The sequence below is a fragment of the Callithrix jacchus genome, chromosome 18, assembly GCF_049354715.1.
Source record: "Callithrix jacchus isolate 240 chromosome 18, calJac240_pri, whole genome shotgun sequence".
In the NCBI taxonomy this organism is placed as follows: Eukaryota; Metazoa; Chordata; class Mammalia; order Primates; family Cebidae; genus Callithrix; species Callithrix jacchus.
The window spans coordinates 31,191,341-31,214,872 of record NC_133519.1 but is presented as its reverse complement, the minus strand read 5'-3'; the positions used below and the strand labels follow the sequence as shown (position 1 = coordinate 31,214,872).

The 23,532-nt window shown below is 38.3% G+C and overlaps 1 protein-coding gene across 13 annotated transcripts in view; it reads left to right on the top strand.

The window, feature by feature from the left end:
* Positions 1–23,532, top strand: part of PRRC2C (proline rich coiled-coil 2C) — a 110,364-nt gene that overhangs the window by 15,671 nt on the left and 71,161 nt on the right. For 8 of the 13 annotated variants that reach the window (XM_008985036.5, XM_008985031.5, XM_008985027.5 and 5 more), the window contains exons 2-6: positions 13,903–14,070; positions 15,106–15,283; positions 17,105–17,214; positions 18,317–18,442; positions 20,445–20,668. In XM_008985036.5, the coding sequence (XP_008983284.1) occupies positions 13,959–14,070; positions 15,106–15,283; positions 17,105–17,214; positions 18,317–18,442; positions 20,445–20,668 (750 nt within the window). In that variant the 5' untranslated portion in view covers positions 13,903–13,958. The remainder of the gene's footprint in view (positions 1–13,902; positions 14,071–15,105; positions 15,284–17,104; positions 17,215–18,316; positions 18,443–20,444; positions 20,669–23,532) is intronic. The other 5 variants (XM_008985035.5, XM_008985030.5, XM_008985028.5 and 2 more) reach the window with 3 other exon arrangements.

Here is a 23,532-nt window from a genome sequence, read left to right as displayed (position 1 = left end):
TGCTCCAGCAGTCCTCCCACCTCAGCCTCCCAAGTAACTGGGACTACAGGCATGTGCCACCACACCCAGCTAATTTATTTATTTTTGTAGAGACAGAGTCTCACTATGTTGCTCTGGTCTTGAACTCCTGGGCTCAAGTGATCTTTCTGACTTGGCCTCCCATAGTGTTGGGATTATAGTCATAAGCTACGGTGTCAACAGAGCGCACTACAGCTTTGACCTTCTGTACTCAAAGCAGTCCTTCCTGCCTCACCCTCCTGAGTAGCTGGGACTGCAGGCGCCCCCCACAAAGTCCTGTTAATTTTTGTGTTTTTTTGGAGAAACAGTTTCATCGTGTTGCCCAGGCTGGTATCAAACTCCTGGGCTCAAGTGATATGTCTGCCTCGTTCTCCCAAAGTGCTGGGATTACAGGTGTGAGCCACCACTCCCAGCTGAGATGTAGCTGTTTTGATATATCTAATTTCAATGAAAAATACTAGTTTTTTAGTCTCTTGACAACATTGCTCAGTCAGTCATAAAGCCTTGCATTTAAAATGATTATTTTCTCTTCCCTAAGGAAGGTGTGTTATTTAGAAGGTTGTGTTTTTACAGGCTGATCCTCAGCCCTTAATGATTGAGATTTTTAGATACATGGCAAGTAGGATAGCAATATAAAAAGTATTAACATTGTAAAAGCAATAAAAAAGCTTTTCAAAATTAAAATTGATATAGGTAGAAGATATACTTCTTTTGATAGTCTCTATAACTCTGTGGATAGGTTTTTGAAATCAGAGCTGGCAAGCTGAAGACAAATGTTACTGAGCTTGCTTTTTCAAGGGTTTTTGGATTACTAATTATGTAAATTGTACCATTTTGTTACTTAAATGTGGTTATGCTGAGTGCATCTGTGCCTACTCAGCAATTGAGATTTTCTCACTAGCTTTTTCCTGCAGTGGCTTTTCTTGGCATTAAAACCTTTTTTAAAAAAAATTCAAATTAGACATGGGGGTCGTACTGGATTGCCCAGGCTGGATTTGTACCCCTGGGCTCAAGCAAATATCCCACCCGTCTTCTCAGTTGTTGGGACTCCAGGCACACACCACTACACCCACCTTTTTTTTGTGGCATTTAGAATAAACTCAAGAGCAATGCTTCTAATCCAAAGCTCTGCAAAATGTGACTTTTGCCTACTCTGATTTCATCTCCTGCCTCTCCCCGAGGCATGACTTTTACACTTGAACCTTCTATTCTTAGATTGAAATTGGTTTGCTTTTCAGTGGTTCTCAACTGTGGCTGCACTTGGGGAACTTTTCAAAAACTACTATTGCCAGGCTTAGCCCTAGAAATTGTGATTTAATTGTCTGGCAAGGGGCCTTGACATACAGTATTTTTAAAAACCTTGGATAACTTTGCAGCCTAAGTTGAGAACCACTGATTGGTTTTCCTTAACTCTTGTCACCTTTTCAGAGAGGTCTTCTGGATTTATTATTCTATCCAAAGTCCCCTTTACGTCTTTGCTGTCGCATTTTACTCAGTTGACTTTTTCATTCCCACATTTTTATTTTTTATTTTTTTTTGAGACGGAGCTTCGCTTTTGTTACCCAGACTGGAGTGCAATGGCACCATCTCGGCTCACCGCAACCTCTGCCTTCTGGGTTCAAGCAATTCTCCTGCCTCAGCCTCCCGAGTAGCTGGGACTACAGGTGCGCACGACCACGTCCAGCTAATTTTTATATTTTTAGTAGAGACGGGGTTTCACCTTGTTGACCAGGATGGTCTCGATCTCTTGACCTCATGATCCACCCGCCTTGGCCTCCCAAAGTGCTGGGATTATAGGGGTGAGCCACCGTGCCTGGCCTCATTCCCCCATTTTTATTTACTTGTTTATTGTTTCGTTAAAAGTTCCCTGAGGGCAGGGGCATCATCTGTATTTTCATAACATATCCTAACATCTGAAACACCAAAAGCTTGTTTCTGTAGAGAATTGTTTTGCTAAATTATATTTTAGAGAACATACTAACTACTCTAGTAGGCCTTAAAAGGACATTGGTGTTTTTTGTTGTGGTCGTTTTTTATGTTGTTGGTGTTGTTTTTGAGACGGTGCTCTTGTCCAGGCTGGAGTGCAATGGCGTGATCTCAGCTCATTGCAGCCTCCACCTCCAAATCAGAGAGGTCTTTAGTGATCAGCTAATCTAAAGTAGTTTCACCTTGTCATACTTTTTCATATTGTCCTGTTTGGTTTTAGTCATAACACTTATCTCCATCCAAAATACTCCTAGTTACCTATTATTTAAGTCATCCCACTAGATAGTTGGCCCGTTAAAACAAAATTTTTCTCTTGTATGCACTCCAGTCCATAAAATAGCATATCATGCATAGTAGTTATTCAACAAATACATTTCAAAATACTGATCACTCAATGACTGGCTTATGTATAATAAATTTTTGTTATCACATACTCTTGCAGATTTTTGTGCTTTGCTGTTTTTGTGTCCATACTAGACTGGCCTAAATTGAAATGGTTTCTTTCCTGCCGGGCACGGTGGCTCAAGCCTGTAATCCCAGCACTTTGGGAGGCTGAGGCGGGTGGATCACGAGGTTAAGAGATCGAGACCATTCTGGTCAACATGGTGAAACCCCGTTTCTACTAAAAATACAAAAAATTAGCTGGGCATGGTGGTGCATGCCTGTAATCCCAGCTACTCAGGAGGTTGAGGCAGGAGAATTGCCTGAACCCAGGAGGTAGAGATTGTGGTGAGCCGAGATTGTGCCATTGCACTCCAGCCTGGGTAACAAGAGTGAAACTCCATCTCAAAAAAAAAAAAAAAAAAAAAAAAAAAGAAAGAAATGGTTTCTTTCCTTTATGCCAATGCCAGGTATTGGCAGACTTCTTCTGTAAAGTATGAGATAATTGTTTTGTTTTTGAGACGGGTCTCTCTCTTGTCACCCAGGCTGGAGGGTAATTGTGTGACCATGGCTCATTGCAGCTTCAACCTCCTGGGCTCAAGCAATCCTCCTGCCTCAGCCTGCTCAATAACTGGGACTACAATCCCATGGGGACTACAATCGCATGCCACCACTCCTAGCTATTTTTCTCTCTCTCCTTATAGAGATGGGAATCTCACTTTGTTACCCAGGATGGTCTCAAACTTCTGGGTTCAAGTGAACCCCTGCCTCGGCCTTCCAAAGTGTTGGGATTACAATGATGTGTCACTGCACCCAGCCTGAGCTAATAGTTTATGGGCTTTGCACATGCAGTCTCTGTTTTATGTTCTTCTTTTTAAAAACAATTCTTTAAAAATGTAAAAACCATTCTTAGCTCACAGGACATACAAAACAGGCCACAGGTCACATTTGGCCATAGGCCCTAGTTTGCCAGGCTCTGATTTATTAGACTCTTAGTTCTTTGTAAACAGCATGGGAATTAATGGTCTTTATTTTGTTTTGTTTTGTTTTTGTTTTTGTTTTTGTATTTTGAGATGGAGTTTCCCTATTGTTGCCTAGGCTGGAGTCCAGTGGTGTGATCTCAGCTCACCACAACCTCTGCCTCCTAGGTTCAAGAGATTCTCCTGCCTCAGTCTCCAGAGTAACTGGGATTATGGGCATGCACCACCACGCCTGGCTAATTTTGTGTTTTTAATAGAGACAGGGTTTCTCCATGTTGGTCAGGGTGGTCTCAAACTCCCGACCTCAGGTGATCTGCCTGCCTCAGCCTCCCAAAGTGCTGGGATTACAGGTGTGAGCCACTGTGTATGGCCTAATGGTCTCTGTTAAATGACAGTTTCCTCTGTGAAACTGGCCCAGACACCTTTTTGGATTGGGCAGCTTTTTGACGACGTTTATTTTCTTATATTGTTTCTTTTGAAACAAAGTTGGTAATTTTCTAACCCTTATTTTTCAAGCCTTCTCTTCTGTGTGTCTTTTCTTTCTCCCCCACCCCCCTTTTTTTTTAAAAAAAAAAAAAAACCAAAAAACCAGTATCTCATTCTCTTGCCCAGGCTCGAGTGCAGTGTTGTGATCATGGCTCCTTGTAGGCTCTACCTCCCAGGTTCAAGCTATTCTTCCACCTCAGTCTCTTGAACAGCCAGGATTACAGGTGTGCACCACCATACCAGCTAACGATTGTATTTTATTGTACTGGATTTATGTAGTGATAGGGTTTTGCCATGTTGCCCAGGTTGGTCTTGAACTCCTGGGCTCAAACGATCCACCCGCCGTGGCCTCCTAAAATGTTGGTATTATAGGCATGAGCCGCGTACTTATCCTCTTTCTTAATTTTAAGCTTTAAAATTAGGGTGATTTCAGCAAGTGATTTTTCCCACTTCAGCCTTCCAAGTAGCTGGGATTACAGGCATATACCACTGTTCTTAATGTTTTGAGATGAGGTGTTTCCTGAGTTAGAGTTTTGCAATTTGGGTTTTGAGTTCTTTTATCCTAGAGAGGCTTGATTTTAGTTTCTAATTATTTTCTGCTTTTCTGGTTTTTGTCTAGTGGTTAGCCTCTTAGCTAGAGAATCTTAAACTGCTTTTTTTTTTTATATCAATTCCAGAAACAAAACACTATTTGTTGATTTCTTACCATGTTCCAAGATTTTCTTCCCTGCCTCAGTGTTAACTCTATTATTATTCTCCGTTATTCCTTATCAGAGCTACTGATTTCTCTAGTTTCCTGTCTTGCCAGCCTGGTTCCCTTCCTGTCACCTCCCCTTCCCTTGCCATTTGTATTCCATTCATACTAATGGTATCATCTCTAAATCTCTAATATGCCATTTCCATCTCATCTCTTATCCTTTGATCATCTGGTTTTCTGTCTTAGTTTGTCCTAATACATCATCAACAAAAATGTCCTTATGCCCATTTGTGATCTGCTTACCTGATGTCCTCATTTTTGTCCCTAGGCAACCACTCATTTGCTTCCTATATACTACTGGCATTTTGTAGAACTTTATATATATTATGTATGTCTTAGCTTCTTTCATTCAGCATAGTCACTTTGAGATTTATCCATGTTGTTTACCTGTATCAGTAGTTGGGTTTTTTTCTTGAGTAGTTCATTGTATGAATATACCACAATTCAGTTATCGAGTAATTTGATGGACACTTCGACCCTTTCCAGTTTAGGGCTATTAGAAATAAAACAGCTATGAATCACAGTACCGATACAGGTCTTCATAAAGACATATGTTTTCATTTCTCTTGGATAAACGCTATGACACTATGAGTAGAATAGGGATATCATACAATTTACCTTTTTTTTTTTTTTGAGATGGAGTCTCACTCTGTCACCCAGACTGGAGTCCAGTGGTGTGATCTCGGCTCACTGTAAACTCTGCCTACCTTCAAGTGATTCTCATGCCTTAGCCTCCCCAGTAGCTGGGATTACAGGCACCTGCCACCATCCAGCTAATTTTTTTGTATTTCTAGTAGAGACAGTCTTAAACTCCTGACCTCAGGTGATCCTCTCGCCTTGGCCTCCCAAAGTGCCGGGATTACAGGTCTGAGCCACCACACCCAGCCAGAAATTTAATTTTTAAAAGAAACTGTCAAAATGTTTTTCGAAGTGTTTTTTCAAATTGTATTTCAAAGTAATTGTGCTGTTTTCATTTCTGGTTCTTCCATGTTCTTGCCAAAACCTGATATAATCATTCTATAATTTTAGCCATTGTATTGGATATGTGGAGGTATTTTATTTTGGTTTAAATTTGCATTTCCCAAATACAGGTGATGCTGAGTGTATTAATCTGTTCTCATGCTGCTAATAAGGGCATACCCAAGACTGGGTAATTTATAAAGTAAAGAGTTTTACATGGCTGGGGGTGCCTCACAATCATGGTGGAAGGCAAGGAGGAGCAAAGCCACATCTTAAATGGCGGCAGGCAAAGAGAGAGAACTTTTGCAGGGAAACTTCCCTTTATGAAACCAACAGATCTCTTGAGAATTATTCACTATCACAGGAACAGCATGAGAAAGACCTGCCCCCATGATTCAGTTACCTTCCACCGGGTCCCTCCCATGACATGTGGGAATTGTGGGAGCTAAAATGCAAAAAGAGATTTGGGTGGGGACACAGCCAAACCATATCACTGAGTATCTTCATATGCTTACTTGCTGTTTGTGTATTTCTGGTGAAGTGGCTCTTCAGATCTTCTGCCTGTTTTTAAAAACTGGGTTCGTCATTTTGAGAGTTTTGTGTATGTTCTTGATGAAAGTTCTTTTTCAGATGCATGATTTGACAGTTTCTTTTTTCCAGACTGTAGCATGTCCTTTAGTTCTCAACAGTGTCTTTCAAAAAGCAAAAGTCCAGTTTATAAATTTCATTTTTTATATTGTGCTTTGGTGTTATATCTAAGAAGTCTTTATCTAACCCAGTGTCACAAAGATTTCCTCCTATGTTTTCTCTGGAAGTTTTATAGTTTTAGGTTTTACATTTTGTCTATGGTCCATTTTGAGTTGAGTTTCACATATGGTATGAGATATGAATCAGACTCAAGTTTTTAATATTATGTACACCTAATTGCTCCGGTATCATTTTTGGGAAGACTGTCCTTTACTGAATTTCTTTGCATTTGTCAAAAATCAAATGCTTATCTGTATTTATATTTCTAGACTCTATTCTACTCCATTGATCTATTTGTCTTATTTTTACATCAGCACCACACTGTCTTCGTTGCTGTGCCTTAAGTCTGAAAGCAAGTGGTATTCACCTTCCAATTTTATTTTTTTCAAAGCTGGCCGTGGCGGTGGCGGGGTCAGAGGTGGTGATGCTATTCTAGAGCCAGGCCATTTCTTTATAAATTTTAGAATCAGCTTGATGACTTTTGTCCTCCAATAAATTTCTTCAGAGATTTTGTTTGGTATTGCTTTGAATCTGTAGATAAATTTGAAAACAGTCACCATCATAATATTGGTCTTGCAATCCATGAACATGGCATGTGTTCCTATGCCATGTTTATCTAGCTTTTTAAATAATGTTTTGTAGTGTTCAATGTGTGGATCTTGCATATCTTTTGTGAGATATATCCCTAAGTATTTCATTTTTTATTGCTATTACAGATGGCACTGTATGTAATTTCTGTTTCCGATAGTTTAGTGCTGTATAGAAATACAATTGAATTTTATGTATTGATCTTACATGCTCTTGCTAAACTCTCATCTAGTAGATTTTTTAAGGTATCATCAGTTTTCCTACACATGTGATCATATAATGCTAACTATTACAGACTATTTTACTTCATCCCTTCCAATCTGATTTTTTTGTTTGTTTCTTTTTTTGCTGGTTGGAACTTTTAGTATAGTGCTGAACAGAAGTGTTAATAGATAGTAGATATCATTGCCTCATTTCTCCTCATTGAAGGGAACAGAAGGGCAAGCATATTCAAACTTTTGACTGTTCCCTTCTATTCCTATTTATTGAGGGTCTTTTTTTTTAAAAATCAGGAATAGGTTGGTTTTTGTCAGATGCATTTTCTGCATCCACATCATGTACTGCATAACAGTAACAGTGTTTCAGTCAACAGTGGGCCACATATATGACAGTGGCCTCGTAAAATTATGATACCATATTTTTACCGTACGCTTGCTATGTGTATACACGTTTAGATACACAAATACTTCACCTTTTGTTACAGTTGCCTGTGGTGTTCAGTGCAGTAACATGCTGTGCAGGTTTGAAGCCTAGGAGCAAAAGGCTATACCATATAGCCTAGGTATTCGGTAGGCTATGCTATTTACATTTGTAGGTATACAGTGGTGAAATCACCTCTCAGCATGTATCCTCTTTGTTAACCGATGCACGATAATATTGACATTATCATAGTATTTCCATTTGTTGTTAATATGATGAATCACACTGAATTTGTTTCATTGTTAAACAAAGCTTGTTTTTCCAAGATAAAAAGATTTAAATAATTTTTAAAAATCTTACATATTACACACTCAGTTTCATTTCTAACTATTCATTCTTTTGTGTAGATTCAGAAATCAATCTGGTTCCATTTTTCTTCTGTTTGAGAGACTTCTTTGAACATTTCTTGTATTGCAGATTTGCTAGTGATAAATTCTTTCAACTAATATGTCTAATCAAAGTTTTATTTTCATTTATTTATTTATTTGTTTTGAGACAGAGTCTCACTTTATTGCCCAGGATGGAGTGCAGTGGCACAATATTGGCTCACTGCAACCTCCACCTTCCGGGTTCAAGCCATTCTCCTGCCTCAGCCTCCCAGGTAGCTGGGATTACAGGCATTTGCCACCACGCCTGGCTAGTTTTTGTATTTTTAAAAATTTATTTATTTTAGTAGAGCCAGGGTTTCACCATGTTGACCAGGCTAGTCTCAAACTCATGACATCAAGTGAGCTAACATCTCGGCCTCCCAAAGTGCTGGGATAATAGGCGTGAGCCACCATGCCCAGACAATTTTGTCTTTATTTTTGAAAGATACTTTTGCTGCTTGTAGAATTCTGGTTTTATTTTTTCTTTCAGTACTATAATTGTGTAGCTCTACTGCTTACAGCATTTCCCACAAGATTTTGCTGTTAACTCTGTTTCGCTGTGTGTAAAGTAACTATTTTCTCTTGTTACTTTTAAGATTTTTCTCTTTATCATTGGTTTTGAATACTTTGATTTATGATGGGCTTTGGTGTTTCTTAGACTTGGGCTTCATTGAGTCGTTTGGATCTGGGTTTGCAGTTTTCATCAAATTTGTGCCACTTGGCCATTACTTTTTCAGTTTCATCAAGCCCCTCTGTGTGTAACACTAATTACACATAGATTAGGCTGTTTGAAGTTGTTTTAAGGTTCACTCATACTCTGTTCTTTTTTTTTATTGTCCTCCTTTTTTTCTTTCTAAAGAACTGTTTTTTTTTTTTTTAAAGCTTTTTTCACTTTATCTGTCACATTGAATAGTTTCTAATGATGGCTTCAAATTGACTTTTTTTCCTTTGTGTGTGTGTGTGTGTGTGTGTGTGTGTTTGTTTAATTTGGAAAGGGAGTTTTCTTTTTCTAAATGGTTGCAGCCTGTAGTATTCTTTTCTTTGATAATGTCTGAAATGCTGGTAATACCAATTGGTGTATATTTTTCTATATATATTTTGATGTTTTGATGTCTTGTCTGTTTGTATTCTTTCTTTAGCTTGTTGTATGTGTAGAATGCAGTTATAAAGTAGCTCTTTTTTAGACAAGGTAGCAGGAGAAAAATAACTTTCAACATTCTTGTTCACTAATTCTAACATCAGTAGTCAAGACTGGACTGGTTTCACTTGTTTGATTCCCCCCCCCCCCCCACTTGATTCTGGGATTCAGTTGAGTTACTGGGAAGCCGTTTGAGCTTTTCAAGTGTAGCTTTAAGATTTGTAAGACAAGCCAGGCATGGTGGACATGCCTGTAATCCCACCTACTGGGAAGACTGAGGGGATCATGTGAGACCAGTTTGGGGAACATAGTGAGACCCCATCTCATTAATTGAACATCACAAGAAGAAATGAGTTGTTAGACAAAATAAGAGCAGTATTTACATTAGGGTAATTTTCACCCACTGCTGGAGGCAAGGCTGGGTGCAGTGGCTCATGTCTGTAATCCTAGCACTTTGGGAGTCCAAGGCTGGTGGATCACCTGAAGCCAGGAGTTCAAGAGCAGCCTGACCAACATGGTGATACTCTGTCTCTACTAAAAATATAAAAATTAGCCAGGCGTGGTGGCGGATGCCTGTGGTTCCATATACTTGGGAGGCAGAAGCGGGCGGATCACTTGAACCCAGGAGGCAGAAGTTGTAGTGAACTGAGATCACCACTGTTGCCTGGGCAACAGAGTGGGACTCCAAAAAAAAAAAAAAAAGATTCTACCTAATGCCTGGTAAAGCATGTCATGTTATCTTTTTAGTTTTGCTTGTCAAACAGGTACTATTCCCAGCCCTTTATGAACTTTAGGTACTGTTCCCCTCTGATCCTCTCAGGTTTTCTTTGCTGACTGGTTAACAATATTCTTCAAATCTGTGAATGTGAGCTGTCTTTTCATTTATTTCTGTCTTCAATTTCTTCTATCAATATTTTAGTTTTCAGTGTACAGGTATTTTGCTCCCTTGGTTAGATTTACTCCTAAGTACTTTATTCTTTTTGATGCTTTGGTAAATGGGATAGTTTTCTTGATTTCCTTTTCAGATAGGTTGTTATTGGTGAAAAGAAATGCAACTGATTTTTGTATGTTGATTTTGTATCCTGTTGCTTTACTGAGTTCACAGTTTTTGTGAAAGGATGTTAAACTTTGTCACATGGTTTTCTGCATTTATTGAGATGATTATTTGGTTATTACTTTTCATTCTATTAAATTGTGGTATATCACATTGATTTGTGTATGTTAAACCAATCTTGGATTCTAGGGATAAATCAAACTTGGTCATGGTGTATAATTGGTTTGATGTGTTATTGAGAAGGATTGGTATTGTCTTGATTTTAAGTAGGGAAATTAAGGTTCATTTGATGATTCTTTCAAGCTTGAGTGTTCTGTGATAGTTAGAAATAAATCAGATATTCTGTAACCCTGTGGGTAAATTGTGTATTATTACATTGTTTTCCTTTATAAGAATTTGGAGAAGCTGAACGTGATGTCTTATTTTGATTTTTGTTTAGTTTAACATTGGACATTTTAATACACTTGCTTACTAGTATTTCCTTCTCTTTTTTTGAAGAGTCTTGCTCTGTCGCTGGGGCTGGAGTGCGATGGTGCAATCTCAACTCACTGCATCCTCCACCTCCTGGGTTCAAGCCTCAGCCCCCTGAGTAGCTGGGACTACAGGCACACACCACCACACCCAGCTAATTTTTGTATATTTAGTAGAGACAGGGTTTCACCATGTGGGCCAGGATGGTCTCCGTTTCCTGACCTTGTGATCCACCCACCTCAGACTCCCAAAGTGCTGGGATTACAGGCGTGAGCCACCATGCCCAGCTGCTTACTCGTCTTTTCCTAGTGAATTGTCTTTTCATAGCTTTACTCTTTGGGCTTCTTCAATTTGTTGAGTTCTTACAACATATTTACATTTTCTCAAGTGTTGATTATTTTCTCCACCAACCATCAATTTAATTTTTTAACCATCATTTTTCTGTTTACACTGGACAGAATATTTAGTACGTTTGCTTCTTAAAGTTTTGCTATGAAGTTGATACCTCTGTTCTAGTTAAAGGCAAAGCTTAGTTCAAAACAAAGAAATGTAAATAGGCAGTGTGGGGATACATTCTTCAGGTGTACTGAGCTGAAGGTAATCAGTAGTTAAAGCCAAAGGAGCTAGTAAGATTTCCTAGACAAGAGTTTAGATAAGAAGGAAAATGGGGATAGGATGAAGAACACTAGAGGAAATATTGACCTTAAATGGAATGAGAAGAAAGATAAACTTTCTGTATTGCAGTGAATCTCAAACTACTTTTAATTAGAATCACCTGAAGAATTCTTTTTTTTTTAAAGTTGATGCCCAGTTTCCCCCCCTTCCCCTAGATTTGTATACAACAAGAGTTGAGAATCACTGCTTAGAATATATCTGCTTATAAGAAGTCAGCAGGTCTTAACAGTTTTGTAAGTCTTAGGATCAATCTGGAGGACTTTCTATAAAGAGTACTGCCCTCCCCCCTTAGAGTTTGATTCAGTAGGTCTGAGTTGGGACCTGAGAATTTTCATTTTTATCATGTTTCTAGAGAAACATAGTTTCTCTAGAACCACGTCTCAGAAACATAGTTTTTTTTTTTTTTTTGAGATGGAATCTCAGTCTGTCACTCAGGCTGGAGTGCAGTGGCATGATCTCAGCTCACTGAAACTACCACACACGATCTCGGCTGACTGCAACCTTCACCTCCTGGATTCTCCTGCCTCAGCCTCCCTAGTAACTAGGATTACAGGCACCTGCCACCATGCCTGGCTAATTTTTGTATTTTTAGTAGAGATGGGGTTCACCATGTTGGCCGGGCTGGTCTTGAACTCCTCACCTAGGTGATCTGTCTGTCTGCCTCCACCCCCAAAAGTGCTGGGATTATAGGCTTGAGCCATCACGCCTGGCTAGAAACACGATTCTGAGAACTGCAGTAGCAGTAAGTGTAGGAAGGGAAGGCTGGATGTCTACAGGTTGGTCTGGAGATTTGCTTCTAGGAAGTTTAAGGAGTTCTTTTCTCATGATGTTGCTTTCTCTCTAATGTACAGAAAGGGTCCCCACCAAGAGTGTTTCTTGAGTAGTAATAGTGTTCAGAAAAGTCCAAGATTTGAGGATCCTTAGTTTGTTAAATGACTTGAGCAAGTTGACTGTTTTTCTTGATATATCAGGTTTTTTTTTTTTTTTACCTGATGAAAAAGCTCTTTGAATCTTAATTTTGTCAGGTAGTGAATATTTACTGTTCTCTTTTGTAACTACAGATGAATATTCTTTCTGTATCTTTTTACATGTTACTGGTAAATTTGCCAGTAGGATAGATTTTGGTAGTACATTCTCTTTTCACATCCTCATTAGCGCTCTCAGGCTATAATTAATTGTATACATTCTTCTACATATAGTAGTAGCAAATTGTATTAGCGTAGTCCTTTCGGTTGCAGGTCAGTCTTTTTTCAGGTTGTCTGTTGTCTCAAGGAAAGGTGGTTTATTGTAAATATATACATGGGAAGCGAAATGGTTATCTACACTGTTAGGTGGAAGGAGGCAGCCCAGGGTAGTAGATTGAACCAGACGCCTTAGTTTCAGATTTAATCTAATTTAGTCATTATGTGTAAAAATCAAGATAGTAGCTACATTGTAATAAAGTTATTAGACTGAAATGAGATAATAGGTGTGAGAGTGCTTGATAAATTTAATGAAACTATACAAACATTGCGTGGCATTTTATATGCACATAAAATGACATTTCTGCTGATTCTGCAGTTGGCAAATATAAAACTAATGTATGAAATGAAATTTATAAAAGTAAAGTGGGTAGAGGCTTTACTTTGATGCTTTTTGCGTGGTATACCTATTTTATACTATCTTTAGCTCCTGTGTTTCAGTTCTTAATGTTTTTAGCTACTGATGGTTTCTATGGTAGAATTAGCCATCTTCTACCCTACTGGTAACTAATCCCTCAAAAACAAAAACAGTCCTTATGTTAATATGTATACACAACTTCTTTAAATCGAAGAGAAATAGTATGAGACTTAATTTGTCTTTTTCCCCTATTTATTAATAGACTAACTTTAGGTTACAGTGCATCACCAAGATTAGGGTACGTTAGTTCTAAAGGTGAGAATTCTCTTTGTATTTGAATGCTTATGAAAATGTTATTTATTTCTAACAACTTCTCATATGTAAGGGGACTTCATATATGTACTTTGAAAAATGCATACTATTTTTTGAATATTTAGTCCGTAGCCATGAAATAGGTTATTTTTATATACCTTGTGTTTATGAGGAGATTTTACCTTTAACAAAATGAAGAGGACATAGAATGTTGTTTCTGTTCTATGTTGTTAAATTAATAGAGCTTTGTTGGGCACATATTGCCTAATGATACAGGTATATAATTTGTAAGGGAATGAAGAGGTCCTCCTGTCATTTGGATTTCATGTGCATAGGTTGATGTCAGCCATTTCAAGCATGTTAAATTGGATAATATATCTTTTTAAAATAGACAGTCTCAATAGATTTACTGTATTTGAACTATTCACGTCAGCATGGAATTATAATCCTTATTCTCTATGACAGAGTTAAGCAGTTACAAACTACATGTAACTGATACATTTCACAAGTGCATGAGCTTATTATGATCAATTTTGTTGTGTATTGGTTATTGGAATCTGACAGTATTAAAAAGTTCTATGAAATTATTGATATGGGAAGTTTTATTTTTCAGAATTCCTGTGAACATTTGAAATTACTGAGTTTTTTAATCCTTATTCTTCTTTATTATGTGCATCTTACAGACTGGGGGTTTAAGGGGTGTGGCAGGAGGTTTTGGACTCGATGAGTTTCCACCGAAATGTCGGAGAAGTCAGGCCAGAGCACAAAAGCAAAGGATGGGAAAAAGTATGCAACACTCAGTTTATTTAATACTTACAAGGGGAAATCGTTAGAAACACAGAAAACCACAGGTGAGTAAAATCAAGTGACACTTACTGTTTTGTTTTGTGACTATAAGTGATTCACCTGCTGCTATGGGAAGCTAGAGTGTACCCAAGTTAATACAGCCATATTTACATTTGCCTTTTTATGCATGCATACATTTTTCAGAGGATATGTGTTAAACATCTTATAATTGAAAATTTGTACTTTTATAGAGCTCTTTAAAAATATTTTTGTTGGCTGGGTGCAGTGGCTGAGGCAGGCAGATCGTGAAGTCAGGAGTTCAGGATCAGCCTGACAAACTAAAATACAAAATACTAAAAATACAAAAATTAGTCAGGTGTGGTGGCACGCACCTGTAATCCCAGCTACTCAGGAGGCCGAGGCAGGAGAATTACTTGAATGCAGGAGGTGGAGGTTGCAGGGAGCCAAGATCATGCCACTGTACTCCAGCCTGGGCAACAGAGCAAGACTCATTCAATCAATCAATCAGTAAATATTTTTGTTTTTCTCTGTTGTCAGCAGGAAAAAAGTAGAAACTGTATGGCTCTAAAGGGGAAACTCAGTCAATGAGATTGATAAGCATAGATCTTATATATTAGTGAGAATTTAGTGTTTTTTTTTAGTTAATAGACTAGAGAAAGTCCTATATTTCATGTGTGTGTGTTTACTTAGATACTGTGACCTAGTGAAAACTGAAAACCATGTATGGCGTATTAACAGTACTCTTGATGAACATAAAGTCAATATATTTATTCTCTAACATTCTAAGTTTTGAGTTTGAAGTAGATTCTCTGAAAATATATCAGCATTATCAGTGTTTTCTGTAGTGTGTTGAATTGCATTGTTAGAATTTTTAAGAAATCTGTTAAATGCTATTAAATTGCTTGATTTCTACATTGAATTGTTTTGCAGGTGTGTAGCTTAGTTTAAAAATTCTCAAAGTACAGGATTGAAAATCATTCAGGGATTCCATTAATTCTTAGTTTTTTTCTATGTTGTTTGAGAAATAAAATGGATAATAAAATAGATGTTCTAAGAAAGTTGATGTTATTGATCTTTAGTTGCAGCTCGACATGGATTACAGAGTCTTGGAAAAGTTGGTATTTCACGGCGTATGCCTCCACCTGCTAACCTCCCGAGTCTTAAAGCAGAAAACAAAGGCAATGATCCCAATGTGAACATTGTGCCTAAAGATGGCACAGGGTGGGCATCAAAACAAGAGCAACATGAAGAAGAAAAGTGAGTCAAAGACTGTTAAAGACTAAAAGCTCTTTCCCTTTCTTTGTAGGGAACTTTGGTTTGAGTACCTGCTATTTGTGAAGTGTTATGCTGTGTATATTACATATTTTATACTCTGAAGTCTTTTGACTATATAGTAACTTTCGGTTAATTTTCCCTATTGAAAGTATTTCTATTTGTCAAGGTAGAACAGATGACAAAATTGCTAATCATAACCTTGCTTATGTCATAGCCTTTATTAGGTTCCCTCCTCTCTTACCACCACTACCTCAGGTATTCCCTTTCCAATATGATTAAGAGTTGACTCTGATACCTAAATTTCATGATGCTAAGGATGTCTGTCTGCCACTTTACTGTGTATCTCTAGCATTGAAACTGCCTGATGTTATGTAGGTGCTCAAGTAATAATTTGTTTATATTCTAGCAAGAAAGCTAGGATAATTAATAGTGTCCATCTTAGTCATCGTTCTTTCAACAACTATTTAGACTTTTGTGTGTCAAAAGATTTTACCAGGCTTTTAGCTAATTGAATGACCAAGCCTAAATAGTGGTAATTTTAACAAATAAGACAAGCCATTCTATATTTGCTTGTCTATTTGTTATCAAAATTCTGTACTCCTGCCTGGGGAGCTTTATATAGTAAATTTGACTACTTGTATAGAAATTTGCCAAATACTTATGCTTATTAGTGGTAGTAAAATTATTTTATAGTAATGAGTCAGTTATAGGTATGAGTGTACCAGAAATACATTGCAGTTAGTGAGCATCTTAACTACTTTTTTATTTTTAAGCATTACTTCATTACAAGGATTGAATAAAACTGTACACCCTTTCAAAATACCTTTCACTTATGTGAATGCACTAGGCAGGTTGCTGTTACATCTTTGAATAACAGTAATAGGTACAGTGGTGAACCTGTTGCCTGCCAAGTGGAGAGTTTGCTTAGCTTTAGCCCTCAGCTAATTTCACCAGTCCAGACTATATGTATGTTTATACTGCTATTTTTAGTTATAAGTGTTCTCTTCTTCAAAACAGGTATTTGGTAACTATGCTTAATTAAAGGTGTCAGTGTTTTGTTTTTGCTTTTCTTTTTTTAAGAGGGAGTCTTGCTCTGTTGCCCAAACTGGAGTGCAGTGGCATGATCTCAGCTCCCTGTAACCTCACTTCCTGGGTCCAAGTGATTCTCCTGCCTCAGCCTCCCGAGTAGCTGGGACTACAGACGCATGCTGCCATGCCTGGCTAATTTTTTGTATTTTTAGTAGAGACAGGGTTTCACATGTTAGCCAGGATATTCTTGAAATCCTGACCTTTTTGATCTGCCGGCCTCAGCCTCCCAAAGTGCTGGGATTACAGGCATGAGCCACTGCACCTGGCCTTTTTTTTCTTTTTTTTGGTAGAGACTGGGTTTCGCCATGTTGGTCAGGCTGGTCTTGATCTCCTGACCTCAAGTGATCCGCCCATGTTGGCCTCCCAAAGTGCTGGGATTACAGGAATGAGCCACTACACCCAGCCTTTTTATTTATCTTTTATTTTGTTTTATATTTTTTTTCCTGTGAAATGCTGACCCTTTTTATTTTTTATTTTTAAATAGAAAACAAGCAAAACTCATCTCATTGGGTTATTCAAATGTAGAGATTAAAGGGCACAAAAATAACCCTAATTCATTTAAAGAAATGTTTCAGAGGGAAAACCTTTATAGGGGATTTACCAATGAATTAACATATAGCCAAAATAACTTGTACACAGACTTACCTTAAATATAATGTTGATTTTACTTAAACATACAGTGTCTGAAATAATGGATTCGTATTTTTTTTTAAGAACACCAGAAGTGCCACCAGCACAGCCAAAACCTGGGGTTGCAGCTCCCCCAGAAGTAGCACCGGCTCCCAAATCATGGGCCAGTAACAAGCAAGGTGGGCAAGGAGATGGTAAGTAGACATTAGCTGGGGAAACTGCCTAGGCTTGATAGTTACTGAACAGCCATGCAGGAGATAAGGGGTGAACTGTGTTTTGGTAGAGCCAGAATACATTGTTAAAGGATATACTTAAGGCTCTTAAAACGTTGTTTTTTTTTTTTTTTTAAATCTCTTGGGCTAGCTAGATTCCAATGTCAAGAGCCATGTATATGAGTCAATGGTAATGGTTAAGAAAGGGAGTCTTTAAGATACCCTCTGCCCCACATTATTTTATCTTTACCTGTACATGTCCAAACAAAGCTTATACCTTCAAAGTATCCACCCATTGGATATGTTATTAGAAACCATGCTCATTTTTGTCTGTGTCCCCAAACTCTGCTGTTTCAAACATGCTGCCACGATTTCCTGAGAGGAGAAGAGCTAGAAAGTAGCCATAAAGCACCGTTGCTGTAATACACCCCCTTCCCCCAAGGAATGATGAAGTCCCCAGCGGAATTTAGTTTGCCCACTTTCAAAACAGGAACTGTCTATAAAACATTCTGTTGAAGAACCCATCTTGGCCCTCAAACTAATAAAACTAGCTCTTTTAATTTATAGGACTATAAAAAATAGGTAAATAGGAAGATGGGTGAATAGTAAGGTGCAATCATCTCAGCTGTAAATTAAATCAAAGTAAAGCAAATGAAAGCAGTAAATTAAATGAAGGTATTTTAGCATCATCTTGATCTTGGGGTCTATTCATAAAATATATCAATAATATGATTTGAACAAATTCTGAGAATTTTTAGTAAAGGAATTTGACTTGTATTGAAAAATGTAAGGAGTCATAATGAAAGAGCAACAAGGGAAACTCCTCACTTGCGTGATCATCTGAAATGAGTCCTTTGGAATGGTAGTGGAAGATTACTTTCTTAGACTTTTATCTCCTCATGGCTGATCATTAACTTTTTGAATGAGTCTAGGTGAATTTTAAAGTTTGATAGATATGAACAGTCATCAGTGAAATGTGGAATAATTTATGAGAAAGAAGCAAAGAGCTCTATCCTGGGAGGGTGGTTTGCATTATCTTCAGTATAAAAGTTAACTTTAATTTTTTTTTTTTTTAAATCTATAGGAATCCAAGTGAATAGTCAGTTTCAGCAAGAGTTTCCCAGCCTGCAGGCAGCTGGGGATCAGGAAAAAAAAGAAAAGGAAACAAATGATGAGAACTATGGACCTGGACCCAGTTTACGCCCACCAAGTAAGAGTACTTTCTCTTTAATACAAAATGAGATCATATTTGTATACTGTCTTGTGATATAACCTCTTGCTTGCTGTTGTATATATGACTTACCTAATTTGAAAAGGCATACTTACTACTGTAGTCACTTGTATTCAGGTGTGATTTTTGTACCGACAGGGTCACTATAACTTGAGAACATGTTAGAAATGTGTAATCTTGGACCTTGCATCCAACTTACTAAATCAAAATCTGTATTTTAACAAGATGTCCAGGTGACTTACATGCGTACTAATATTGGGACTTACTTATAATAGTAAGTTTTTGAGCAGACTTCCCGACCATATAACAGTTTACTTACTTCTGAATTAACATTTAGTGATTCCTCACTTTCTGATCTCAAACGGAGGAAACAAATAATTTTGGATAGTGAGGGATACTTTATGTATATTACAAAGCAAAAACTAAAAATATTTGAAATAGAAAATGTTTGAGGGATTTTTAAATGTCTTATTAATTGTTATGGCTTCATAGTGTCATTATCAAGTATCTAAAAGGATCTTTTTTTTTTTTTTGAGACAGAGTCTCACTCTGTTGCCCAGGCTGGAGTGCAGTGTCATGATCTCAGCTGACTGCAACCTCCACCTGCCAAGTTCAAGTGATTCTCCTGCTTCAGCCTCCCAAGTAGCTGGGGCTATAGGTGCACGCCACCATCCTGCTAGTTTTTTGTATTTTTAGTAGAGATGGGGTTTCACCATGCTGCCCAGACTGGTCTCGAACTCTGACGTTGTGATCCACCCTCCTTGGCCTCCCAAAGTGCTGGTGTTACAGGCATGAGCCACCTTACCTGACCCAAAGAATCTTGTTTACACGGGGAGGTTCCTCTATGACAGTACTGTTTACAGATTCCGTATTTCTAAAACCTGATACATTTCACATTTTTTGGCTTATTTCTTGTCAGATCTAAATAAATCTAAATTTTTTTTCCCAAGTATCATTATGCGGTTGGTGAGTTCATGTTAGAGGTGCTAGCTTCACTGTTTTCTTGTTTGAGTTTTTACCAGTTATCTATGCTGCATAACAAATTTAGCAATGTAAAACAACAAACTGATCTATACTTGTGATATCTCGCTGTATCTGAAGGCCAGGATCAGCTTAGCTGGAGGTTCTGGCTAAGGACTCTTTCAAGGCTGCAGTGAAGCTGTTTGAAGCTGACTTGACTCGGGCTATACTTCCAAACTGACTGGCTTAGCTATTGGCTCTTTACTTTCATGGCCTCTTAGTGGTGCTGCTTATGACATAGCTTCTACAGAATAAATGATGAGAGACAGACACCCTCCATCCAAGACAGAAGCCCACAGTCATTTGTAACTTAATCTGGAAAGGGACATGCTGTCACTTCTGCCATTTTCTACGCGTTACACAGACCAACCCTGGTACATTGTGAGAAGGGACTACACAAGGTATAGATACCAGAAGATAGAGATCATTTGGGCTATCTAGGAGACTGGTTACCACGCTAGCTGTTTTATTTGGTTAAGTGTAGTTGTACAAGATAATGTCACTCAATCTCTTTACATGGTGGCATCTGTAACTAGCAATGATAGACTGAAAACAGACAAATGAGAATATCACTGTCAACCCTTCCAGACTGTAGAACTCCACCTCTTCCCTCAGGAAACCTCAGGTGTGTCACTCTGAAACATGGCCATCTAATATATGGAGGACAGTGATTTTAATCTCTGTATCAAATAGTGATAAAACTTCATAGAGAAGTTCTAATATTTTCTTCTCCCACCTTAGTATTTGCTTGTGGTGGCACCCTTTGAAGTACATCCTCTCTACTTCGGAAGCCACTGCTACCCAAACACCTTGAAAGCATTAGTAGGGCCTGGATTAGACTCTTCCTGCTCTTTCACTCTGCTTACTTGCTTTCATTTTCCTGAAATTTGCCTGGTTTGGTTTTACTTTGTTCCATTTTCAGATTTTTGCCTTTTTCATTTTTTCTCTCCCTTCATACTAGATGTTGCTTGTTGGAGAGATGGTGGTAAGGCTGCTGGCTCACCATCGTCATCTGATCAAGATGAAAAGCTCCCTGGCCAGGATGAAAGCACAGCTGGAACATCAGAGCAAAATGATATCCTCAGAGTGGTGGAAAAGAGAATAGCTTGTGGCCCTCCACAGGCTAAACTGAATGGACAGCAGGCTGCCCTCGCTTCCCAGTATAGAGCTATGATGCCTCCTTATGTGAGTATTAAATGAACAAGCAGTCAAACGAGGTTTTTTGATCTGGAGTCCAAGGAGCGAATTGGTATAGAGAAAAGTTTGGATCTTTATTTTCATTAACATCTAACTAAAAATTAGCATTTCCTTTTATCATATTGTGAGAAGGGACTACATGTGGTATAAATGCCAGAGGTAGAGATCATTTGGACTATCCAGGAGACTGGTTACCACACAGTGTTTCTTAGCAAAACCACCTAACTGTTTTATTTGGTTAAATGTAGTTGTACCAGATAGGAAACAAATCACAGGAGTATCAGCAGTGTCCTTATTATTAACAGGGATTTTAGATATTTTCACATCACATTACGTACTTAAATAATTATTAGACTCATAGATAATGACTTAATAAAGAAGCACATAGATTACCATATCACAGATTTATTTTGTAAATAGAAGAACAATTACACTAAAATTCTGTTTTTTCTTTGCATTATTTATGTATTTTACATTACTCATTTAAAATGTTTTCCTGAGAGGCGGTCCATAGGATTCATCAGACTGCCAAAGGGGTGGTTCATGGAAAAAAAAAGATAAAGAATACTTAGTGTTGTTCCAAAGATTTTACTTGTGTACTTTTAATGTATTTTTTAACCTTTTTTTTTTTTTTTGAGATGGAGTCTTACTCTGTCATGAGACTGTAGTGCAGCGGCACAGTCTCAGCACACTGCAACCTCCCCTTCCTGGGTTCAAGGGATTCCCCTGCCTCAGCCTCCCTAGTAGCTGGGATTACAAGTGTGTGCCACCATACCTGGATAATTTTTTGTATTTTAGTAGAGATGAGATTTCATGTTGGCCAGGATGGTTTTCATCTCCTGACCTTGTGATCTGCCCACCTTGGCCTCCCAAAGTGCTAGGATTACAGGTATGAGCCACAGCGCCTGGCTTTTTTTTTTTTTTTTGGAGACAAAGTCTTGCTCTGTCACTCAGGCTGGAGTGCAGTGGTGCGATTTCAGCTCACTGCAACCTCTGCCTCCTGGGTTCAAGCAGTTCTTGTGCCTCAGACTCCCAAGTAGCTGGGATTACAGGCATGTGCCATCATGCCTGGCTATTTTTTTTTTTTTTTTAATTTTTAGTAGAGATGGGGTTTTTCCATGTTGTCAAGGCTGGTCTTGAACTCCTGGTCTCAGGTAGTCCAGCCACCCTGGCCTCTCAGAGTGTTGAGATTACAGATAGCCACCATACCTGGTCTGTAAACTTTTTTTTAACGGAAAATTTTAGACATCTACAAAAATAAAGATAATCATGCAGTGAATCCATGTCTTTTCCTACCACTTTTTTTTTTTTTTTTGAGACAAAGTCTTGCTCTGTCACCCATGCTAGAGTACAGTGGCATGATCTTTGCTCACTGCAACCTCTGCCTCCTAGGTTCAAGCAAATCTCCTGCCTCAGCCTCCTGAGTAGCTGGGATTATAGCCACCCACGACCACACCTGGCTAATTTTTGTATTTTTTATAGAGACAGGGTTTCCCCATGTTTAGCCAGGCTGGTCTTGCACTTCTAACGTCAGGTGATCCACCTGCCTCAGCCTACTGAAGTGCTGGGATTACAGGCATAAGTCACCATGACCCGTCTTTCTCTACCACTTTGGATTACTAAAGCAAATCCAAGATAGTTCATCAGTAAATATTTTAAGTTGTATTTTAAAAGATAAAGACTTGGGGAGAGTTTGCAATGCTGTTATCACACCAACTAATTCCTTGATATTCTCAAATATTATGTCAGTATTCCAGTAATTGTCTTATAATTAGGATCCAGGCAACATCTATTCCTTGAGATTGTTCATATTTCTCTTACGAATCTTGTTACCTATGGATATCTCCATCTCTGTTTCCTTTGGCGCTTGTCTGTTGTAATTTAACCTGCGATGTTCCTCAGATTTTGGATTTTGTTGATTTTTATCTTTGTAGTTATATGTACTCTGACACCCGCCCCTTCCCCTACCCCCCACCGACGTTTTCTAAATTATTAGTTAGATTTGGTGTCTTCATTCTTTTTTAACTTTCAGCCCAGTGTAAACTTGTAAAGCAAGTCACATTCGCCTGGATAAATAAATTTAGTTTTCCAGAAGACTCTTTACTCTCTGGAAAACAAAGAGTAAACAAAAATCTAGGTCATATTTATTTAGTTTGTGATTGAACTCCTAATATTCAAATCCTAAATATCCATCATACTTTCCATTCCTTCATATTGTTGTTTTTGTTTAAAAATATAGAATGCTTCGTGAATTTGCAGGTCATTTTTGTGTGGGGTCTGTGCTAATCTTCTGTATTCCAATTTTGCTGCTGAAGTGAGCACATAGATTACTATTTTTTAATCATTCTAGGCTGACAGAGGGAAATGAATGATTAAATACAATTACTTGTTAAATGATTTTCAGTCTGACACCCAGGCTGGAGTGCAGTGGCACCATTTCAGCTCACTGGAGTCTCCACCTCCCACGTTCAAGTAATTCTCCCACCTCAGCCTTCTAGGTAGCTGGGATGATAGGTGTGTGCCACCACACCCAACTAATTTTTGTATTTTTAGTAAAGACCAGGTTCCGCCATGTTGGTTGGGCTAGTCTCGATCTCCTGACCTCAGATGATCCACCTGCCTCGCCTTCCCAGTGTGCTGGGATTACAGGTGTGAGGCACTGTGCCTGGCCATTAAATACTTTCCTAAAAGAAGTTTGGGAGTATGCTGACCTGGCCTTGAAAAATGATTCATACCCAATTACTTTTTTTCTAATCACTTTCAAATTGTGCTTCCAAAGACCCCTGTACTTTCAGGTGAAAGGGTAGACTAGGAAAGAGGGGAGACCAAGTGGGTATCATTCCCATTTTCAT